General features: G+C 37.6%; 3 protein-coding genes across 3 annotated transcripts; all 3 read right to left on the bottom strand.

Annotated features, from left to right (window-relative positions):
- Positions 1-120: 120 nt before the first annotated feature.
- On the bottom strand, positions 121-5,619 carry LOC113681149 (uncharacterized). Its single transcript, XM_089214647.1, has 7 exons — positions 5,450-5,619; positions 4,844-5,155; positions 3,488-3,643; positions 3,244-3,366; positions 2,001-2,123; positions 1,213-1,335; positions 121-386 (listed from the first exon to the last, which is right to left on the bottom strand). Exons 1-7 carry the CDS (start codon positions 5,505-5,507, stop codon positions 121-123), a joined length of 1,161 nt encoding a protein of 386 aa, XP_089070773.1. The 5' UTR covers positions 5,508-5,619.
- A 2,934-nt stretch (positions 5,620-8,553) lies between these two features.
- Positions 8,554-13,064, bottom strand: LOC149040837 (uncharacterized). The gene is made up of 5 exons (XM_089179943.1): positions 12,708-13,064; positions 12,152-12,408; positions 11,381-11,495; positions 10,958-11,280; positions 8,554-10,444 (listed from the first exon to the last, which is right to left on the bottom strand). The coding sequence occupies exons 1-5, from the start codon at positions 12,808-12,810 to the stop codon at positions 10,256-10,258; spliced, it is 987 nt and encodes a 328-aa protein (XP_089036069.1). The 5' UTR covers positions 12,811-13,064; the 3' UTR covers positions 8,554-10,255.
- A 5,003-nt stretch (positions 13,065-18,067) lies between these two features.
- On the bottom strand, positions 18,068-20,213 carry LOC149040836 (uncharacterized). The gene is made up of 4 exons (XM_089214646.1): positions 20,111-20,213; positions 19,226-19,449; positions 18,645-18,759; positions 18,068-18,543 (listed from the first exon to the last, which is right to left on the bottom strand). The coding sequence occupies exons 1-4, from the start codon at positions 20,211-20,213 to the stop codon at positions 18,152-18,154; spliced, it is 834 nt and encodes a 277-aa protein (XP_089070772.1). The 3' UTR covers positions 18,068-18,151.
- Positions 20,214-24,010: the final 3,797 nt, after the last annotated feature.

Genomic DNA, 24,010 nt, shown 5'->3' with positions numbered 1-24,010 from the left:
TCGTGATGCGCGGTGCAATACTGAGGAATCACCTTAATTCAATACAAGGACTGGAAGGCTAGTTTAAAAGTAATCCGACAAAATTATCGTGCACAATAATTGTCCGCCGTTTGAAATAAGTCACTTTACCTCGATGCTGAAATGGGAATAATCTTGTTTACTCTGAAAGGCGGATGAGCCTGGACTTTCGTCCGAAGCACTGTTTAACTCACAAATGTAGTTGCCTCCTTGCGAAGGCCCCAAATTTATGGACACACAATTGGGCTCCGTATAGCACAGCACCTTACAGTTCGCTTGGTGGGGTATCTCGATAAGCCTGATTAAGTGCCCCTCCAAGACTTTGTTCCGTATTGGCTCTTTGAAAACAATAGATCGACATTCTTCACCTGTCCAGTATTTAAATAACAAAAGAGAGTGAAATGATGAAGTTGAAGTACGGTTTTGGTTTAGGAAAAGAGGTTTCAATTGCAGAGCAATATCCCCAAAAAGTCAATTTGCCGTTAGATCATGGTTTCCTGTTGGGTTTTTCCTTTTGGTTTTGGATCGCATGCGCAGAAAAAGGAGTGAAGCGCGTGGAGCAAAACTTTTCCTAGTAATTTTTAAATTATGATTTTTTATAATATTCATTCTTCTTGATTTATTTATTTATTTCAGCTTTCTAAGCTTTGTAAAATACTGGCTGTTGTATATTATTATCAGTTTTTCTGAAGTTATGTGAAGAGGTAATTCGAGTTTCATGAACTGAGGATTTTAAATTCAGAAACTTCTGTTTACTTTACTTGTATCCAATATTAAAGCAATTATTAACCAAGGCAGTTTACAGAGTTGAGCTTATGCTATCCTTTCAATTATCAAATTTCGAAGGTTAAAAATACCTTCTTTAAAGAAAAAGGGTACAAAGAGGAAAAATTTCAGATGGAATCTAGACATCCTGACATCTAAAATCGCTTTAAACCGAGACCTCCTTAATATTTCTTTTAAGGAAAACGTCTCCACACGTACCTTCTGGTTTGGGCATCAACAAAGTATTATTGTTGCCCTAAGGCAGATGGAAATCTTCTGGTTGATAGGAAAGATTCTTTCTGTTTTGATTTTGATTGTTCTTCCAACTTGACGATTATCCTACTTGGACAGTTACTAGATGTATTATCTTTCAGTGAGCATACAATCTCTTAGCATATTCCCATTCCATCCTAAAGATACTTAATTTACCTGAACACACACCACCATCTCCAGCTGATCCTTCCTTGCAACTACAACCATAAGAACCATTTGTGTTTACACAGGTCGCATTCACACCACAAATGATGCTGGAATTTGCGCACTCGTCAATATCTAAAGAAAAAGGTTTATTAAGTTAATACGTGAGCTAAGGGAAAGCAATTTAAAAGCTGGATAAAGGATAAATTACTATTAGTAATGACTTAGACTACAAGTTAATTCAATTCTGACGAGAAATATAGACGGCTCTATAAATATTAGTTGTTATCATATCGCTGCCATTTTTAAGCGAATCCTGTCTTCTGATTGGCTACCTAAGTGGGTAAAATGGGCCCATCACGCCCGCTCGGGATTGCACGGTTTAATCCCCCGCAAGAAAGAAAATTGCTTGGGGCGAACTTACAAGAGAGTTCGCAAGTTATGGACAGTGTCAGCAACGGAGTCGCAAAAGTCGTTCCTGCATAACATAGACAGTAAAGAGAGAACAAGTTGACATTCTCCAAAGAACAGAGGAAGCAACGAAGACAAATGAAATGAAATATAGAAGAATGTGGTAACTCTGACCAGGAAGGATAACTAACTCAATCTTTGGAAGAAAAGCTTTCAGGAAATCCGAAATGGGGAAGCAACCAAAAGTCGGATCCGACTGATAAAATGCGAATTCCTAATCCTAAGCTGAGGTAAAGAACGAATCAGCTGGAAGAATGCGGCAGACGTACTTCGCTGACGATGGTGCAAAGAAGATACATTCTATGTGATGCAAAGTAAGTTCATTATACCTATGCATACATGTCCAGTTCCGTTGTATCCCTCCTTGCATGTGCATTCATACGAGCCATTAGTGTTTACACAGGTCGCATTCACGCCACAAATGATGCTGGAATTTGCGCACTCGTCAATATCTAAAGAAAAAAGATAACGTAAGCTAAGGAAAGTAATTTAAAAGGTTGATAAAGGATAATTTACTTCTGGCAATACTTAGACTACATTTTAATTTGATTCTGACGAGAAATATGGACGACTCTATCAGTATTAGTTGTTATTATATCGCTGCCAGTGCCCTTGCGCATTTTGAAGCGAATCCTGTCTTCTGATTGGCTACCTGAGCGGATAAAATGGGTCCATCATGCCCGCTTGGGATTGCACGGTTTATAATTAAGTCTGCGCAAGAAAGGAAATTGCTCGGAGCGAACTTACAGAAGAGTTCGTAAGTTATGGACAGTGTCAGCGACGGAGTCGCAAAAAGCAGTAGAAGACGGTCAAAATAAAGAAAAGTCGTGGGTTTATTGGGCTTCAAAAACAGTTGGCTCTCTTTCCCATCTTTTGAAGTAAACAAGTATTTCTTGATTTTTAACAAAATGAAATATTTTTTCTATGTGATAGATACTTTATTGACCAAGCTTGTTCGATTAAGATGGATAGACATTGCTTACGTTTTGTTTTCAGCGTTTTTAAGGCCTAGACAAAACAATTGCAAGAACAACTGGTGTTGGTATTCGCGTCACAAAGGTGGCCGCCTTTCCTGCTTCAGCATTAGACCTCGTTCGTTGATAATATCCACTCTTGTGGAGAATAGAACTCCCTCGGACATCACAAGACTCAAGTCCCAAGAAAAGTGTGTTATCCAATTAGGTGAGCAAAGGTTTGTGTGAGAGTAGTATTGGAAAGAGCCCCGCAGCCGATGCCCGACAGATATTCTTACCAACCACAAATAAATTTTTGATCGGCGGGCTTAACGGCTAAGATGAAAGGTCACAACAGACCATAAATAGACGGTGGGAAGTTAAAAGAGAGACAAGAGAGACATTGTCCGAAGAGCAGAGAAAGCGACGAGGACAAATGAAATAAAATAATGACGAATTTGGTATCTCTGACCACGATAGATACTCAGCTCAATCTTTGGAAGAAAAGCTTTCAGGAAATACAAAATGGGGAAGCAACCAAAAAAAGTTTCGGATTCGACTGACAAAATGCCAGTTCCTAACCGTAAGCAGAGGTTAAAACGAAGTAAGTTCATCATACCTGTACATACATGTCCAGTTCCATTGTATCCCTCCTTACATGTGCATTTATACGAGCCATAAGTGTTTGAACAGTTTGCATTTACGTCACAGCGCAAGATATCACTCTTACATTCATCGATGTCTAGGAGATAAATGGTAAATAATGAAAGAATAGATGAAATAGAAATTAACAGAAAAAAACAAAAAACTAAAAAAAAAAATCTTTGTCAGGTATAGGTTGAGATAAAATGAAATAGGCTAACCTCCAGTCCCCAAGTTCATATCGCAAAACATCAACTCTGTCTTTCCATTACCAGTTGGATTCAGCCAGTACTTGTTGCTAGTGGAATCTTTTCCCTCACTTGCCTTTATTTCTTGGCAAGACATTGCTGGTAATTCCAGAATGGAACCCAGAGGTGCTGCAATACATAATAGATTCCAAAATGAATTCGTGGGATAACTACTTAGATAATTCGCAAAAATTTTTTCTCGGAAAAGGTCCGCATGGGACTAAATTGTTTACATTATGAGAGAGATGGTAAGTTTTGAGCTCGGTAGAGATAGAGAAAGATGTTTTTCATATTGTCACGAGCGTGGGACTAATAAAAAGTTCTGAGTTCCCATGAGGAATCGAAACTCAGACCTTCGGTTTCCGCGCTTCGATGCACCACTGAGCCTTAGAGACTCTAAGGTGAGCGAGGCCCATTACGAATTTCATACATAACGCACGTCCAGCATACTGCTAGAATATCGACAGCGTCCTGTTTTTGTAAATAGAATAAGAGAGATAATAGGTAATTTTCTCTTTGTCCCACGCTCGTGACAAGACGAAAAACATCTTCCTCTATGTGCATAAATGTATCTAACTCACTGAAATGTGGTGGAGTATTTCATTCGAATTTTTCTTACCTTCCTCTGAAAGCGAAGGGTAAAACGGTTATTAAAGCATGTTAAAAATACTATTAAATATGAAAACATCAAAGGTAAATATCATTTATGAATAAATTGACGTTTTCACAAATTCAACCTTTTTTTTCCCACTTTCATTTCTCTTAGATAAGCATCAGAACTAAAACTTTTTTCAAATGTGTTAAAACACAGAAGCAGTAAGATAAGTTTATCGGAAAAACCTAACTCAACATTTTGCTTGAAAATGAAATTTGTTTAAAAAAAACTGATAAATGTCCTAAAGAAGCACCTGTCAGGGTTGCTCACGGCGACACCGTGAAAACACAGAAACTTTAAAGCAAAACACGATGTAAAAATAAAAACAACATCTTGAGGTTAGAATTCGAACCCATGCGTGATAGTCTTCCCAAAACTTTCCTCGTGAGGGCCGCACGCGATCATGAGAACAGAGCTGGAAAAACTTGCAGGAGCTGGCTTACGGTCCGGCGTGATGCAATATGGTAAAATTGTCAGCCAGAAGAAGATCGACAATTAGGATAAAACGCTCCTTGTCTGAATTCGGTCGTGCCGGACCCGAAAACACTTTGCTCTTAGTCATAACTTGCGAACGAGTAGGGCCTTCTCACTGCATCAGCAACTACATACTGCGCTATAAAATATACTTTATGAGTAAATATTTCTTACTCAACATTCTTGAACTTAAAACATACCCCTTCCGTTTAAACGCCGGATATGAAACCAACCAGGGGCCGAGCGAAAACTTTCAGGCCTCGCCTCTTTGGTGCGGTTGTTCAATTCGCAGATCTTTTCCTTTCTGTTGTAGTTATAGCTTTGGCAGGTAATTTCTTGTCCACACCGAATATCACAGATGTGAGGAGCTAATGCTGAAACCCTTTTAAACACGAACTTTTCAAGTTTCATGCCTTGAATGTTGATCTCCATCCTGCACTGTTCATTAGCACATACGCGGCCCACGAAAAAAGCCAAGATAAAGAAACAAAAATATTGCCACAGCATTTTTCCTGTAAGAATAAAGAATTAATCCATGCTTAGGGTGCGTATATGGCGTTTTGGATGCATATGGAGAGTTTGGAGAGCACGAAGCGCAGCCGAGAACAACTCTAGCCTCTTGGGAAACTATTTTTTTAAGTCTTTCTTTTTTGTTTGTTGGTGACATTTTTAACTGCTCGAGGGATTTTTATTAAAAAATCTTGAGTCTTGAGATTTTTAAAGCATTAGTTGTAAAATAATATCCGGTTTTCTAGCCATTCCTCCTTAATTTTACATCAAAACTAATGAAAAGAAAGCTTCCTCACCTTTAAAGAGGAAATTAAAGCACAGCCATTTGAGGTGTTCTTTGGCGTGGATCACCATCCGGAAAGTTTGCAATTTGAAGTTGTTCAGTGGTTGTTGTCATTGTTTAAAATAAAAAAGACGAAACAAAAACGAAAGTCTAGTTTAACAGCTTGAGCCATTGTTTTCTGGTAAACTGTTATGAATGCAGAATTACCTCATGTTTAAATATAAATATAAACCACCCTCCAAACAGGTGGAATTCAAAATACAAATACATGATTCATAATTGAAGCTCAAGAGGGAACAGTGACCAGAAGTCTAACAATCTTTGCTTTACTTATACTTCAGTTTTTTCACCAAAGAAAGCTTTTGCCTCTGTGAGTACCTATGTAATTTTTCCGTTAGATTTTGAATGTACACCGAAGCAAGTTGTGAGAACTCGAGGCAAGTTATCCGTCAGAGAGGAAAGCAAATAATTTACATCTCTTTTTAAATCGATCCCAATGTAAATGAACTACTATTGGAAATCTGATCATTTCGTCAGATTTCGCCAACCGCAGCACAAATGGGTATTTTGCAAGATATTCCAATCGGGAATAATCTTGATAGAACTCTCCTGTGGCCAGACATAGCCGGTCCATCACTTGCAAATTTAAAAAAAGTTCTATTTAGTGGAGGTATTAAAGCTATAGAAATGAATTGAACGAAAATCAGCAAAAGCAAATTCAAAACCTTGTCAACTTAGCTTCAGTGCATCCAGAGGATAACAGAATAATCATATCGCTATGAAAGAGAAAGATTAAAAGTAAAACGAAAGCTTCCAAGATTACCAGTCATGCAATAAAATAACAGTTTATATCACTTTCATAATAGCCATCTCTCTCCAGCTAAAGGCAAAGAATTTTGTGCATTTAAATGCGTTTTCGCATAGCAAAACTTGAACTGACTTCAGTTGGTTTATTTAACAGAATGTTCTTAAGAAGATGTTCGTGCTGTCGTTAATGGCTAAGACAGGTGCTCCTTCAATGATTGTGGATTACGCACGACGCTAGTCACAAAAAACGCTAGGGTGGACCAATTATTATCTATTAACTATCCGGCCAATCACACAAATGCAATGTGTAAAACACCAGAATAGTTCTATTCGAACAGAACGTTATTTGAAGTCTTTAAAATTTGTTTATCGGTGACATTTTAACTGTTCGAGCGATTGTTTTCTAGAGAATTATTTAAGCATTAATTATTACATAATATGCTTGTTTCCAGCCATTTCTCCTCAACTTTACATCAAAACTGGTGAAAAGAAAGGTACCTTACCTTTAAAGAGGAAATTAATGCACAGCCATTTGAGGTGTTCTTTAGCAAGGACCATCATCCGAAAATTTTCTATTTTAAAGTTTTTGGTTGTTGTTATGAAGCTATTGTTTAAATAAAACAAAACAAAACGAAACAAAAACGAACATGTAATTGAATTCAGTCCCCTGCCTTCCTGAAAGTGTAGTCTGACAGCTTGAGCCACTGGGTTTTGGTAAATTGTGATGAATGCAAAATAGCCTCATATTCATTATATTTTGAATGTGAATTAAAAATGATAACACTTGGTGAGTGATAATTTGCCCCTAAATTGTTCGTGACCGCTGTAAATTGAAGATAATAACAGAATCATCACTGTTAAACAGGTTGATAAAAAGTTCACTTTAGCCCTTCATCAAATCGGAAAACCCATCAGCCGGCTTTAAGCATTATGCATCCGAAATATGAGTTCGAGTTCTGCTTTTCCAAACTTTCAAAAATTTGCAAGCGCTTATTTTCACAAAATTACACGAGAAGTGTTGCTAATTACTTGCTAGTTACTCACTTCAAAAAAGCATTACAGAAAATCAAGCAGAAGAAATTTTGACAGTGCGCGCACTGTTTATAGTTTGCACTCGTTTTACAACTTGTTTTCAGCCAATCAGAAGCGAACAAATTTTTCATGTATGGTATTATTCACGTGGCAAAAAAACTTGATCTTATAGTGTACTAGCGGGTCACAAAGACGCCAGCGTGGACCAATTATTAACTATCCAGCCAATCACACAAATGCAATGCGTAAAACACCTTCAGAATAGTTCTATTCAGGCAAACGGTCTTTAAAGTCTTTGACATTTTAACTTTTCGAGCGATTGTTTTCTAAGGAATTATTTAAGCATTCATCAGCCATTTGAGGTGTTCTTTAGGAAGGACCACCATCCGAAAAGTTTCTATTTTAAAGTTATTGGTTGTTGTTATGAAGCTATTGTTTAAATAGAACAGAACAAAACTAAACAAAAACGAATATATAATTGATTTCAGTCCCCTGCCTTCCTGAAAGTGTAGTCTGACAGCTTGAGCCACTGGTTTTTCGTAAATTGTGATGAGTGCAAAATAGCCTTATATTCATAATATTTTGAATGTGAATTAAAAATGATAACACTTGGTGAGTAATAATTTGCCCCCCAAATTGTTCGTGACCGCTGGAAATTGAAGATAATAACAGAACCATCACTGTTAAACAGGTCGATAAAAAGTTCACTTTAGCCCTTCATCAAATCGGAAAACCCATCAGCCGGCTTTAAGCATTATGCATCCGAAATGTGGGTTCGAGTTCTGCTTTTCCAAACTTTGAAAAATTTGCAAGTATTTATTTTCACAAAATTGCTCGAGAAGTGTTGCTTATTACTTGCTAGTAATTCACTTCAAAAAAAGCATTACAGAAAATCAAGCAGACGAAATTTTGACACTGCGCGCACTGTTTATAGTTTGCACTCGTTTTACAATGTTTCCCTCGTTTTACATAAAAGAGGGAATTGTTTTCAGCCAATCAGAAGCGAGCAATTTTTTCATGTCTATTATTACTCACGTGGCAAAAAAACTTGATCTTATAGTGTACTAGGAGGTCTTTTCTCGTTTGAGACGTTATAAAAAAAAAAACGGACGCTGAAAAATGTCTTTACATCGTCCAAGACACGAAAACACTGTTTGGTTAACCCATCGTTTTACTATATTTTTTCAATTCCGAAGCAAAGCGATCAATGGAGTAAGGTTTGGAAAGATTTCATTGTAAAGTGAAAACCCTATGAAACAGAAGAATACAAGTCCAAAGTGCCGATGTTTTGGAGTGCATCTTTATTAGGAATAAAGTTTAATTTCTGTATTCTAATTAACCTTTTCCTCACTCATAGCAGACTCTGTGCTTGCACGTTCCAAATAAATATTCCTGAATAAGATTTAAAATGAAAATTTCAATGTTGTGTTTCCATGCTTAAAAACCGATTGACCAAACTATTATCTACACATTCTAAAGTGATATTTACGCAGAAAAGATAAAATTAAATACCGTTTTACTTTAAAAATTTGTAAAGCTGATAAACAATGAAGTACTGATACATTTTCAGAGATCAGTTTCTACAATTTACTACGATATAACTTACCGAAGATTAAGAACTGCAAGACCCAAATATGAAGTATGGCAAGGAGGCAAACAAGAAAATGTTTTCTCAAATATGTAAATTTTCTAGAGACGTTTTAATCGGATTAATTTCACTCTGCAAATCATAGTTCGTTTCCAACTTTGCAGGCATAACATAAATGTTTTTCTTTATTCTAGAAATGTGCTTATCTGCAACACTTGTGTCAGGTTTGTTTGACTCCCGCCAGTCTGAGCTATTCTAAAATCACGTTTCGTAAAATATTACTAACTGGAAGTAGGCTCTCGTCCCATGGAGACATTTAAAATTCTAGGTTTTACAATTTAGTAACTTTGATCCAAGAATTTGCTTACAGGGAAGAGAACTCTAGTCGCCATAGCTTACAGCTGTACAACATTTCATTAGCTGAACTAAGTACAGTAGAAAGGAGGGTTAAAGTAACAAAATGTAAGAAATCGAAATGGTCCGATACAAGATCTTGCGAGGTTCCCAACCTAATGAGAACAAATAAAGAACCTCGCTTTATTAATGCAACATGCTACCAAATACATGCTACATTAACATAACTAGTCTGACTTGGACGTATTGACCAATGAAGTCTTCTATGTTTCAGCTCTTGTGTTACATATTCTCCGAGCAGCTACCTGTCTCGATTCTGACAACCTCATCCTAATGACAAGCACAAACATTTTTATACCCTTGCTACATGCAATGCTCACGTAGGTAAGCATGACTGTATTGAAAAGAATTTTTTTTGTCTCCTAATCAGTACTGATATGGCACTGCTTACTGACTGCAATGTATTGCACCTAAAAAACGCAGTATGTTTCCCAATTTTTAAAAACTAAACTACTTAGGCTGTTTCAATAACATGATATCTGTAACTTCGATACTGGTCTTTAATTAGGGAAAACTCTTGCACTATTTTGGAACCTGTTTTGCAAGCTTACTCGAAAATGACTTTAGTCGGTAATCCTGAACAAAATCTAACGGGAGTTTTTACAGCTATGGACTTTTCAAAGTAAATATGTCGAGTATTCATACCTTCAACAGAATTTCAACCAAAAAAAGCACTCTAAGAGGATATGATTGCTAGCATCTACAGCAAAAGACTTTCATTTTTAAAAATTTCACGGCAATACAATATAAAAAGTGAATAACATGTATAACATTTTTTTGCCACGAGAAATTGTTTTCATAATACTTTTCTACTGTTCCTATAAACAGAGTGAGTGTGCCTATCTATGCTAGCAAAAAGCAATTGCTGTACAAAAGAACCATAGAATATCAAAAGCTGTTGACCCTTACTGTATAGTCACCTTGTGACTATCTGTAAAAACCTGATGAACGCTTATCATTTGTGCCCTTATTTTCCCTTCAGTTGTCTTCATCTAAGTAGTGAGGACAAACGATATCTCCTCTAAGGTCATCAAAGTTAATGTGACCCCAACCACCAGAGCTCTCATCAACTAGTCTGACTTGGGCATATTGACCGATGAATTCTTTTACATCCCAGCTTTTACGGTACATTGTCTCGTGACAGTTCCCTGTCTCATTTCTGACAACCTGAACGTAACAACAAATATATCAAATAGTTTTAAACCTTTGTTTCGATGAATGCTGAGATATCTATCATGACTGTATCATACATTTACTCAAATTAAGAGCAACCTCTTTCTACTTGAAATCAAGACATTACAGCATTGAATGTGCTGATTGCAATGTTCAAATAAAGTGCGCCAGACGCGAGTTCTCTTAAGGAAATTCAAAATGAGCTATTTATAGGGCAAAAATATATTTGAAAAGTAAAAACCGAACGTTCTCAACACTATCATTTTCAGGGACACCATCATTTATCCTGATGATGATCTTATGTCGAAAATGTTTGGCTTTCCTATTTAAAATATATTTTTTCCTTCTAAATAGCTTATTGTAAACCTAAACGAATCTCATGGATATCACGAAGCTCAAAATGGTTTCGCAGTTTTGAAAGACCAAATCTCTGATTCTTTGATAAATCTACCCAGGCTGTTTCAAAATAATCAAATGAAACATAATGGTCAAAGAGAATAATCTCACCTGATTGTTGACAATAAGCTCCGCACGAATATCACTTATGGTACATCCTCCACCGATGAGAAACGAGATATCTCTGCCAACGATACGGAAACAAGGAGAAATGAGAGTTCCCAGGGGGGTGTCGGCAGAGTCTGTGTGTAGCCTTCCTGCTGGATCGCTCTCGCTGGGTCGTTTCTCAGCCCCCCCTATCCACCAGTCCCCTTGTTGCTGGGCGCTTTCTCTGTTGTGGGCAGCTGGATTGTCACCAAATGTTGGTTGATGAATGAAAGCTCTGCCTGTCATTTCCCATTCGCCGATTCCATCTTCAAAGTCAAAACTGCAGGCTACATAAAGGAAAAAAAAAGTCCGGAAATTTCCATCCTTCTGATCACTCTATGATTCTCATGGGTATTGAGTTCACTTTACAGTTTTGTGTTTAATTACCTTTCCTGCAGTATACACCAGTGAATCCTGAAGGACATTTACAACGAAATCCTTTATCAGTGTATCCAGCTTGACATGTGCCATTGTTGAAACAGGGACTGTTACTACAAGGATTCTGTTCAAGACAAAATGACTGCGTATTATAAATATCCATGGTTAGGTATTACTCATCCCCAAAGGAACACAGTCTTGCTGGAGGGATAACTTCTTCAGGCTTTTTAAAATATCAGTGGTTGATTTATTTAGAATGGCTTCAATTATTTTTAGCCACTGGTACTTTGATTTTCTTTTTTTTTAACATTGTACAGATAACACCACTAGTGTACCTTAACTTAGGTATTCTCCCTTGCTCAGGTGATTCCTAGTTTTCCTTCGGTGTTCATCACCAATCTCTGTTTCGAGAACTGACATACGAAAGATAGGTCACCAAAGAGATATGATGGGCCAATGTCACCCCATTCATTCCCGTATTGGTACTAATCACACGATTTATTTCATCGGTTTTTGCGGTAGTTTTTAAAGGAACGTTTAAAAGAGACTCTTGAGCAATTGGCAGAGAGTCGATAGGACGTATGGAACAATGTAACATATAATCTATGGAAAAATCACTCAATCTCACACGAAATCGGGTCAAAAAGTTTCTTGTGATGCGCGGTGCAATACTAAGGAATTACCTTAATTCAATTCAAGGGTTGGAAGGCTAGTTTAAAAGTAATCCGACAAAATTATCACGCGCAGTAATTGTCCGCAGTCTGAAATAAGTCACTTTACCTCGATGCTGAAATGGGAATAATCTTGTTTACTCCGAAGGACGGATGACCCTGGACTTTCGTCCGAAGCATTGTTTAACTCACAAATGTAGTTGCCTCCTTGCGAAGGCCCCAAATTTATGGACACAGAATTGGGCTCCGTGTAGCACAGCATTTTACAGTTCCCTCGGTGGGGTACCTCTACAAGCCTGATTAAGTACCCCTCCAAGACTTTGTCCCGTATTTGTTCTTTGAAAACAATGGATCGACATTCTTCACCTGTTCAGTAATGAAATAACAAAAGAGAATGAAATGATGAAGTTGAAGCACGGTTTTGGTTTAGGAAAAGAGGTTTCAATTGCAGGGTAATATCCCCAAAAAGTCAATTTTCAAGAAATTCTAATCGACAGAGTTCGATAGAACTCTCCTGTGACCAGACATAGCCAGTCCATCACTTGCAAATTAAAAAAAAAAGTTATTTTAGTTTTATTTTAAGTTCTATTGAGAAGGGGTATTTAAAATATGGAAATAAATTGAACGAATATCAGCAAAACAAATTCAAAATTGTGTCTGCTTACCTGCGGAACATCCAGAGGATAACGGAATAATGATACTGCTATAAAAGAGAAAGCTTAAAAGTAAAACGGAAGCATCCATACTCAGCCTGCACGTTTCCACCATTCGCTTGTTTTCTAGAATAAAAGATTACCAGTCACGCACTGAAACAACAGTTTACATCATTTTAACAACAACCAATCCTGTCCACCTAAAGGCAGAAAATTGTTGTGGATTTAAATGAGTTTTGGCATATGTTGGAAAAACTTGAAGTGAGTCTAGTGGGCCTGTTCAATAGAATGTTCTCAAGGAGATGTTCGTGCCGTCTTTAATAGCTAAGACAGGCGCTCCTTCGTTGTGGATTACGCACGACACTGATCACAAAGATGCCAGCGGGGACCATTCCTTAATTATACAACCAATCACACGAAGGCAATGAGTAAACAATTTTATTACCTTCAGAATAATTCTATGAGAGCAAATTTTCGGCTAATATAGATTCCTCTATATTAGCCGATAATTCTGCATTTAACGATCATAAACGGTTTGTTATTGAGATTTATGAGATGGCGCGTATAAACCTAAATTTTCCGAACAGGTGGAATATCAAATTCATAATTAGCGCTCAAGAGAGAACAGTGAACAGAAGTCTAAAAATCTTTCTTTTACTCAAGAAATACTTCTTTGGTTTCTAGCAAAAACTTGGATTAAGTTCTCAGAATTATGACCGTGTTCGAGCAATGTGATAAATTCCTCTTAAACGGCACCTTATTACATATAAATAATACACCGACTGACTTGAGTAATTGTTTTTAATTATGTTTTAGTACAGTCTGACTCCGAATGCTCGAGACGTTGTCAGATATGTAGAATCTCCTTGGGAGATCGAGCTCAAACTGCGGTAGAATAACAAGAAAACAAAACTCACCGTTCCCAACATGGACGTGCTGATTGACGAAAGACAACTGGAGCGGAAAATGTTGCGACAAAAGAAAAGTTGAAGTTAAACAGACAGCCAATTTCGTATTACAAGGAGTAGAGGGGATCGTCTTTGACCTCGTTTCCAGTTTAACGAATAACATAATTTCGAGTGCAGTTTTGTGTCAATAAGCACTAATAAATTTTTCTAGGACAACATAATTTCAGAAGCCCGGAGGGCGGGTGCAATTTATAGGCTTTGCTTATTTTCACCAAATTGCACGAAAAGTGTTGCTTTAACTTGGTAATTATTCCCTTGAAAAAAGCATCACAGAAAACCAAGCAGACGACATATTGACAGTGCACGCACAGTTTGTAATTTGCACTCGTTTTACGGCGTTGTTAACGTTTTACATCAAAAAATGTACTCGTTGTCAGTCGATCAGACGTGCGAAATTTTTTCGTGTATCTTATTACTCACGTGGCAGAATGACTTTAAGACGTCGTAAAAAAAAACAGACGCTGAAAAAGGTCTTTACATCGCCCAAGTCACGAAGACGCCGTTTGGTTAACACATCGTTTTATTACCTTTTTTCAATTCCGAAGCAAAGCGATCAATAGAGTAAGGTTCGGAAAGATGCGTCATTGGAGTGTATTTTTATTAAAAATAAAGTTTCTTTATTCGAATTAACCTTTGCCTCACTCATAGCACACTCTGTGCACGCAAGTTCCAAGAAAATACTCCTGAAAAAGATTTAAAGTGAAAATTTCAATTATATGTTTCCATGGTAAAAACCGATTGTCCAAACTGTGATGTACACATTCTAAAATTATGTTTACACAAAAAGATAAAATTAAACATATTTTTACTTTTTAAGCTAATAAATAATAAAGAGCTGATAGATTTTCAGCGGGTAAGTGATCAGTTTCTTCAATTTGCTACGACGTAGCTCACCTAATGTTAGGAACCGCAAGACCCAAATGAGAACACTAACAAAGAGGGAAACAAGATAAAGTGATAAAGTATTTTCCATTGTGTAAATTTGTAGAGAAGTTTTAATGGAATTAACTTCACTTCGCGAATCACCGTTCGTTTTTCCAACTTTGTAGACAAAACACATTTGAGCGTCTCCAATAGGGTTCTTTAATCCCACGATCCTGAATAAAAAAATTTTTTCTCAATTCCGTAATCCCAACGGTTTATGCCAGCCAATTCCGATCCCGATCATACAGTTTTGTCTTACTCCATTTCTAAACTTGGGAGGCCCATTTCGGTATATACGTAGGAGATAATTTTCTCAACCAGCATTGATCCGTTGAAGTCTATGGTCACCGTAAGGCGTAGGTTTACCTCTTTTCATCAAAATAATGATATATTTTATTTTAGAAGTTTTTAAAGTTTTGCAGGAATAACGTACGCTAGTCAAGGTAAAGACTTCCTTCCGTTAAACTTCGATCACGGACGAACGTGTTAATACGGACAGGTTGGTATCAAACAAACGAATGACAATGTCAACAAGTGCATAGGACACAAAAGATGACGGCTGCAATCTCATAGTTTCATAAGAAGGGAGATAAAGAAAACTTCATTGAACACAATTCTGCTGTAGAAGCGAAAACATCTTGGGAGGCGGGAACCTCTTCCGAGATAAAAATCAGCTTCTAGTTCCAAAGATGGACTGTCACCATCATCACACGGGGAATCGTACTCTAATATTCCATCTTCCTCTTCGGCTTGTTTCCCGCTGTTTTCTTGCTGCTCCTCGAAGTCAAAGCGTTCGAGAGTGACCGGTTTGCCCAGCTAAATTTCTCTCTAATAGAGGTACTTATGGGAGAGTTCCAGCTCTTTCCGTCTTTGTTTCCTGAAGAGTGTCACAGAACAGCCCGACCGCCTCCTGAATGCTAGAGGGCCTGTTCGCCTGGTGCTTTTCGTGGACTGAGAAGATCAATTTCTTCATAAATTCTCGTCAACGGACATCCCGGTTCTCAGTTCGTTGAAGTGATTATTTCCCAAATCCCGCTCATCAAAATCGCCGATTCCCGTGCCCCATTTGTAAAAACAATCCCGCATCTCGCTCCTTTTTTACTTTAAATTCCCGGATCCTTGACTTTAAATAAGCCCAATTACGGATCCCGAAAATCCTATTGGGTACCTCCACATTTGTTTCTCTTCATTCCAGAACTGCACCACTTGTGTCAGGTTTGTTTGACTGCCGCCAGACTGAGCTGTTTTAAAATCACGTAACTTAAGATATTACTAAGTGGAAGTAGGTTCTCGTCCCATTGAAACATTTCAAATTCTAGTATTTACAATTTAGCAACTTTGATCCAAGAATTTTGCTTACAAGAAAGAGACCTCTAGTCGCCATAAACTTACAGCTGCGCAACATTTCATTGTTTGAACTGAGTACAACAGAAAGGAGGGTAAAAGTAACAAAATGTAAAATATCAAAATGGTCCGATACAAGATCTTGCGAGGTTTCCAAGACTAAGAGCAAAGGGAGAACCTCTTTTTCAGTGTGAAATACTACCCATTACATACTACATTAACATGATCTGTGTGGCTTTGATACTGGCTTTCGCACGATAAGGGGAACTGTTACAATATATCGCAACCTTTTTTTGACCTCTATAGCCCTAAATAGAATCTAATGGGAGTTTTTTCAAAGCGATGGATATCCAGTGTCCTTAAATACTCAGCCAAGAAATTTCTACACACAAAAAAAAGGTGGGTTTTAATATGATATGACTGCTAAGATATAAAGTAAGATACTTCTTATTGTCACGGTAAACCAATTACAATCATGTTTTCCAATCCAAACGATCGGAAGACATGATTATGAAATGTTCTGTCTCGCACATAAAATTGTCTCAATGCTGGCACAAAGCAAGTACTATAAAACGTCAAAAGCTGTTATAACCTTCTTTCAAGGTGACTACGTGCAAAATCCTGACTTGAAGGGGTAAGTTGGTTTCAACAGCCGTTAATCCTTTTTGCCTTCACTTCTACTTCAGTTAGCGAGGACAAATGATATCTCATTTAAGGTCATAAAAGTCATTGTGACCCCAATTAACAGATCTTTTATCAACTAGTCTGATTTGGGCATATTGACCAATGAACTCTTTTACGTTCCAGCTCTTATGGTACGTAGTCTTCGAACAGTTACCTGACTCATTTCTGACAACCTTAATGTAATGACCCAAACACAAAATCTTTTTCAAAATCCCATGTTTCGATCGATGCTGACGTAGGTAGCATGACTGTATTAAAAGGAATTTTTTGTGTCGCCATCAGTTCTAATATGGCCTTGCGTGTGTTGATTGCAATGGATTGCACTTAAAAAATGCAGTATAAGTTTCCCAATTTTGAAAAGCTAAATCTCAGAAACGTTGATCAATCTACCTAAGCTATTTCCATAACATAATTTCTGTAACTTCGATACTGGTGTTTAATTACAGAAAACTATTGCAGTATTTTGGAAAATGACTTCAATCTGTAATCCTGAACAAAATCTATCAGGAAATTTTACAGCTATGAGTTTTTAAAAGTGAACATTGAGTGTTCATAAAGACCTTCAAGAGAAATTTCAATAATAAAGAAGCATTTTAATATGATATGATTGCTAACATCTACTGCAAAGACTTTCATTTTGTCGCGGTAATCCAATATAATAAGTGGATGATATGATTAAAGCATTTTCTGCCACGCACATAAAATTTTTCATAATACTTTTCTACTGTTCCTATAAACAGAGTGAGTGTGTCTCTCTATACCGGCACAAAGCAAGTGTTATACAAAAGAACTATACAATATCAAAAGCTGTTGACCCTTACTATATAGTCACGAGGTGACTATCTGTAAAAACCTGAAAAACGCTTATCCTTTGTGCCCTTACTTTCCCTTCAGTTGTTTTCCCCTAAATGGTGAGGACAAATGATATCTCCTCTAAGGGCATCAAAATTAATGTGACCCCAAGCACCAGATCTTCTATCAACTAGTCTGACTTGCGCGTATTGTCCAATGAATTCTTTTACATCCCAGCTCTTACGGCGCAATGTCTCGTAACAGTTGCCTGTCTCATTTCTGACAACCTCAATGTAACAGCAAATATATCAAATACTTTTAAACCTTTGTTTCGATGAATGCTGAGATATCTATCATGACTGTATCATACATTTACTCAAATTAAGAGCAACCTCTTTCTACTTGAAATCGAGACATTACAGCATTGAATGTGCTGATTGCAATGTTCAAATAAAGTGTGCCAGACGCGAGTTCTCTTAAGGAAATTCAAAATGAGCAATTTATAGGGCAAAAATATATTTGAAAAGTAAAAACCGAACGTTCTCAACACTATCATTTTCAGGGACACCATCATTTATCCTGATGATGATCTTATGTCGAAAACGTTTGGCTTTCTTATTTAAAATATATTCTTTTCCTTCTAAATAACTTATTGTAAACCTAAACGAATCTCATGGATATCACGAAGCTCAAAATGGTTTCGCAATTTTGAAAGACCAAACCTCTGATACTTTGATAAATCAACTAAGGTTGTTTCAAAGTAATCAAATGAAACATGATGGTCAAAGTGAATAATCTCACCTGATTGTTGACAATAAGCTCCGCACGAATATCACTTATGGTACATCCTCCACCGATGAGAAACGAGATATCTCTGCCAACGATATGGAAACAAGGAGAAATGAGCGTTCCCTGGGGTGGATCGGCCCCATCTGGGTGCTGTCCTGCCGGAGCATCGTTCTCGCTGGGTCGATTCTCAGCCCCCCCTATCCACCAGTCCCCTTGTTGCTGGGCGCTTTCTCTGTTGCGAGCTGCTGGATTGTCACCAAATGTTGGTTGATTAATGAAAGCTCTGCCTGTCATTTCCCATTCGCCGATTCCATCTTCAAAGTCAAAGCTGCAGGCTACGTTAAAAACTAAAAAAGAAAAAGAAAAAAAACCCCGAAATTGCCATCCCTAGAATATCCTATGGTTACATTCAGAATTGAGTCCACTTTACAGTTTTGTATTTAATTACCATTATCGCAGTATGCACCAGTGAATCCTGAAAGACATTTACAACGAAATCCGTTATCAGTGTATCCAGCTTGACAAGTGCCATTGTTGAAACAGGGACTGCTGCTGCATGGATTCTGATCAAGAAAAAATGACTGCGTATTATAAATATCCATGCTTAGTTATAACTTATTCTCAAAGGAACACTGTCTTGCTGGAGCGATGACTTCTTCATGCTTTTTGATCAATTGAAGACCAGAATCAATTACACTTTGTCAATCATTAAACCAGAAAATCGATCAATCGAATTACTGAATATTTTGTCAGGTTGAGTAGTGGTTGATTATTTTTTTTTTAAATGACTCCTATTCTTTTTAGCCACGGGTTCATTGATTTTTCTATTTTTAACATTGTACAGATAACACCACTGGTGTAACTTAGCTTTGGTATTTTACCTTGTTGAGGTGATTCCTAATTTCCTTAAGTATTCATTACCAATCTCTGTTTCGAGACTACCGCACAAAAGATAGGTCACGAAAGAGATATGATGAGCCAATGTAACCCCATTCATAATTGTCCACCGTCTGAAAAAAGTCACTTTACCTCGATGCTGAAATGGGAATAATCTTGTTTACTCTGAAAGGCGGATGAGCCTGGACTTTCGCCCGAAGCATTGTTTAACTCACAAATGTAGTTCCCTCCTTGCGAAGGCCCCAAATTTATGGACACACAATTGGGCTCCGTATAGCACAGTACTTTACAGTTCGCTTGATGGGGTATCTGGATAAGCCTGATTAAGTGCCCCTCCACTTTGTTCTTTATTGGTTCTTTGAAAACAGTAGATCAACATTCTTCACCTGTTCAGTATTTAAACAACAAAAGAGAGTGAAATGATGAAGTTGAAGTACGGTTTTGGTTTAGGAAAAGAGGTTTCAATTGCAGGGTAATATCCCCAAAAAGTCAATTTGCCGCTAGATCATGGTTTCCTGTTGGTTTTTTTCTTTTTCTTTCTTTCCTTCTTTCTTTTGTTTGTTTGTTTGTTTTTGTACTGTGTGAGAGTTTTCCTTGCTACGGCATCCTAGGAGATTGAAAGTTCTGCTTCAGTTTTTTCGCCAAAAAAAGATTTTGCCTCAGTGGGTACCTCTGTAATTTTACCGTTAGATTTTGAATGTACGCCGAAGCAACTTGTGAGATCCCGAGGCGAGTAACCCGTCAGAGAGGAACGCAAATAATTTACGTCTTTTTTCAAATCGACCCCAATGTATATGAACTACTATTGGAAATTGGTCATTGCGTCAGATTGTGTCAACCGCGGCACAAATGGGTATTTTGCAAGAATTCTAGTCGACAGAGTTCGATAGAACTCTCCTGTGACCAGATATAGCCAGTCCATCACTTGCAAAGTTCTATTTTAGCCGGGGTATTCAAACTATGAAAAAAAAATTGAACGAATATCAGCGAAACAAATTCAAAACTTCGTCGACTTACCTGCGGAACATTTAGAGGAAAACGAAATAATCATACCGCTATGAAAGAGAAAGCTTAGAAGTAAAACGGAAGCCTCCGTACTCAGCCTGCACGTTTCCGCCATTCGTTTGTGTTCTAGAAGAAAGATTACCTGTCACACACTGAAACAACAGTTTACATCATTTTAACAACAGCCAATCCTGTCCTGCCGAAGGCAAAAAATTGTTGTGAATTTAAAGTTGGCTTGTTCAACAGAATGTTCTCAAGGAGATGTTCGTGCTGATGTTAATAGCTAAGACCGGTGCTCCTTAAATGGTGGATTACGCACAACACTGATCACAAAGATGTCAGCGGGGACCATTCATTAATTATTCAGCCAATGACACGAATGCAGTGAGTCAACACTTTTATTGCCTTCAGAATAGTTCAATACGAGCAAACCGTTTTTCAAAGTCTTTAGAATTTGTTTATCGGTGACATTTTTAACCACTCGGGCGATTGTTTTCTAGACATTTTATTCGAGCTTCCAGCCATTCCTCCTCGATTTTACATCAAAACAGGTGAAAAGAAAGGTCCCGAATCTTTAAAGAGGAAATTAAAGCTCTGTTTTGTTATAAAGCACGCAGGAAGCGGCTAGAGCACGAGAGAAGTGTAGGGAGAAACACTCCACTACGTCTCGTGTTTCTCCCCACTTCTTGAGTACTCTAGCCGCTTCCTAAGTGCATTATAACAGAACAGAGCACAGTCAAGGCTCTATTCTCTATTTTTTTTATAATAAAGAATCCATTAAATTCCCCGAGTATTACTTTCAATTTTCAAAACAAATTTTATTCCCAAAGCGAACAACAGTGTCGTCAGCATGCTCTATACTCTCATAAAGCATGCTACAATAAGCCAATCAGAATCCCTGTTAGAATGGTTCAAATAATCTGATTGGCTGTACAAGACTAAAGCTGTCAAAAGTGTCAAACCATCAAAGTTCAAAAACCACCGAAGTTCACATTCTGCGATAGTTTACAAACTAAAATAGTTCGGCAGGTCGAATTTAACACTTTTGCCCGAAGTTTTTAAGTCTCTAATACAGAATCTTGAAGTGAAATGTTCAGTGAACTTCAGCCGAATTATGGCTCATAAAAACACGCGAGTTTTTTCACATGACAAGGTAGAAAACAAACTGTTCAAGGCGAGTGTATTTTGAATGAACGACAGCCGAACTCACCGGAACATGAAGATCGCTCGGGATGACAGCACGGCAAAACTCGGCTGCAGTGACTCGTGTGACTTTCCATTCAACGCATCGGAAAGGATATCAGAGAAAGCTCTTATTTTTTACTCGATGGGCGGCCGATGTAGTTACTGAGGCTTGCTTTACTGTGATGACCGGATATCGCCATGATAAGCGAGCCGCGATGGACACCGACATGATTAGAGTGAATTTTAACAGCTATGCCAGTTTGGTTATATTTTTCATCATTTCTGTTTTGTTCAGTTTTGTATTTGAACGCTGAACTTTACATACTATACGAGTGTTAGCTGTGTTTGATTTTTATTTCCATACGTAAGCTTGCAATCTAACTGAGCGTGAAAATCTTTAAAACTCGGAATGCTCACGTTTCAATAACGTAAATTACGGCGCCTAGTAATTTTACAAACCTTTGTTTGGTTCTTCTATTGCTACTTGCCGCTCGCTTGTTCCGAAATTTCACTTTCAATTATCGGGAAAAAGCTAAAAAGAAGTCCCGGAAAAGGTCGAACTTAGTACCATTTGGCAGATGGCGTGACAGCTTTAGCTCAGCTCTATGTTCTATACTCTCATAGAGCACGCTCTTTCAACTAATGACAGCGCGCGTTATATCCGAACTTTACATACGCTCATGTAAAATGGTTTTATGGCCAATCAGAGCGCGCGTACTGTTTGAATCATTTTATAAATATAAATAATACACCGACAGACTTGAGTAAAAGTTTTTAATTATGTTTTAGTACAGTCTGACTCCGAATGCTTTGTTTGATCGAAACGACGTCAGATATGTGGTCTCTCCTTGGGAGATCGAGCTCCAACTGCGGTAGAATAACAAGAAAACAAAACTCACCGTTCCCAACATGGACGTGCTGATTGACGAAAGACAACTGGAGCGAAAAATGTTGCCGCAAAAGAAAAGTTGAAGTTAAACAGACAGCCAATTTCGTATTACAGGAAGTAGAGAGAATCGTCTTTGACCTCGTTTCCAATTTAACCAATAACATAATTTCGAGTGCAGTTTTGTGTCAATAAGCACCAATAAATTTTACTAGGACAACATAATTGCAGAAGCCGGGAGGGTGGGTGCAATTTAAAAGCTTTGCTTATTTTCACCAAATTGAACGAAAAGTGTTGCTATAACTTGGTAATTATCCCTTGAAAAAAGCATCACAGAAAACCAAGCAGACGAAATTTTGACAGTGAAGGCACAGTTTGTAATTTGCACTCGTTTTACGGCGTTGTTAACGTTTTACATCAAAAAATGGACTTTTTTTCAGCCAATCAGAAGCGTGTAATTTTTTTCCTGTATCTTATTACTCACGTGGCAGAATGACCTTATCTCATAGTGACTAGCGGGTCTTTCTTCGTTTAAGACGTCATAAAAAAACAGACGCTGAAAAAGGTCTTTACATGGTTCAAGTCACGAGGACACCGTTTGGTTCACCCATCGTTTTATTACATTTTTTCAATTCCGAGGCAAAGTGATCAATAGAATAAGGTTCGGAAAGATGAGTCATTGTAAAGGGACGACCCTATGAAACAGAAGAATACAAGTCCAAAGTGTCGATGTTTTGATGTGTATTTTTATTAAGAATAAAGTTTCTGTATTCAAATCAACCTTTGCCTCACTCATAGCACACTCTGCACGCACGTTCCAAGTAAATATTCCTGAATAAGATTTAAAATGAAAATTTCAATCATATGTTTTCATGGTTAAAACTGACGGACCAAACTGTGATGTACACTTTCTAAAATTATGCTTACACAAAAGAGATAAAATTCAATCTATTTACTTTGAAATTTTTTAAAGCTAATGAATAATGAAAGTGCTGATAGATTTTCAGCGGGTAAGTGATCAGTTTCTACAATTTGCTACAGCGTAGCTTATCTAATAGGGACCGTAAGCAGTCACGACGGCAACGCCAAGGAAGACTTCGTTTAAAAAATTAATTTCTGCTTTTAATTAGAATTTCAAAAATGGCTGCATTTGTTTACCATCTCATACGGCGCCACACCTCCAACTTCAGCATAACCTATAAAATAAGCATTGAGTTCTAAATGGAAATTAAAATAATTTGCCATCGCGGTTTCGGTTCGCAGACGACGCAAATTGTGGTGATTTCACGTTGTTGTTTTACCTGGGACGGCTAAGAAATGTACAAAGTTTAAAACGCACGTGTTGAGCTATTGTTCTGCCAACTAGATCTTTTGTTTTCCTATGTCCTCGTTGCCGTCGCCGTTGTGGTTTGCTTAAGGTCCCTATTTTAAAGTCACATAACGTAAGATATTACAAACTAGAAGTAGGCTCTCGTCCCATGGAAACATTTAGAATTGTAGTATTTACAATTTGGCAACTTTGATAAAAGATCAATGCTTACAAGGAAGAGACCTCTAGTCGCCATAAACTTATAGCTGTACAACAATTTATTGGTTGAACTGAGCACAACAGGAAAGAAGTTCAAGTAACACAATGTAAGAAATTAAAATAGCCCGATAAAAAATTTTTGCCAGGTTTCCAAGACTAAGAACAAAGGAGGAACCTCGTTTTTTAACAAAGAAACAAAAAACGCACTGAGTGCATTGTTAGGTTATAAAAGCACGCGGGAATTCTAAAGAAGACGAGAGAAGTATGGAGAAGCACGAGCCGAAAGCGAGAGCCTCTTGTACTTCTCGAGTGT

This window comes from Pocillopora damicornis, chromosome 8 (genome assembly GCF_964200805.1).
Source record: "Pocillopora damicornis chromosome 8, jaPocDami1.2, whole genome shotgun sequence".
Classification (NCBI taxonomy): Eukaryota; Metazoa; Cnidaria; class Anthozoa; order Scleractinia; family Pocilloporidae; genus Pocillopora; species Pocillopora damicornis.
Note: the sequence above shows the minus strand (reverse complement) of the source record. Positions and strands in the feature narration are given on the sequence as shown.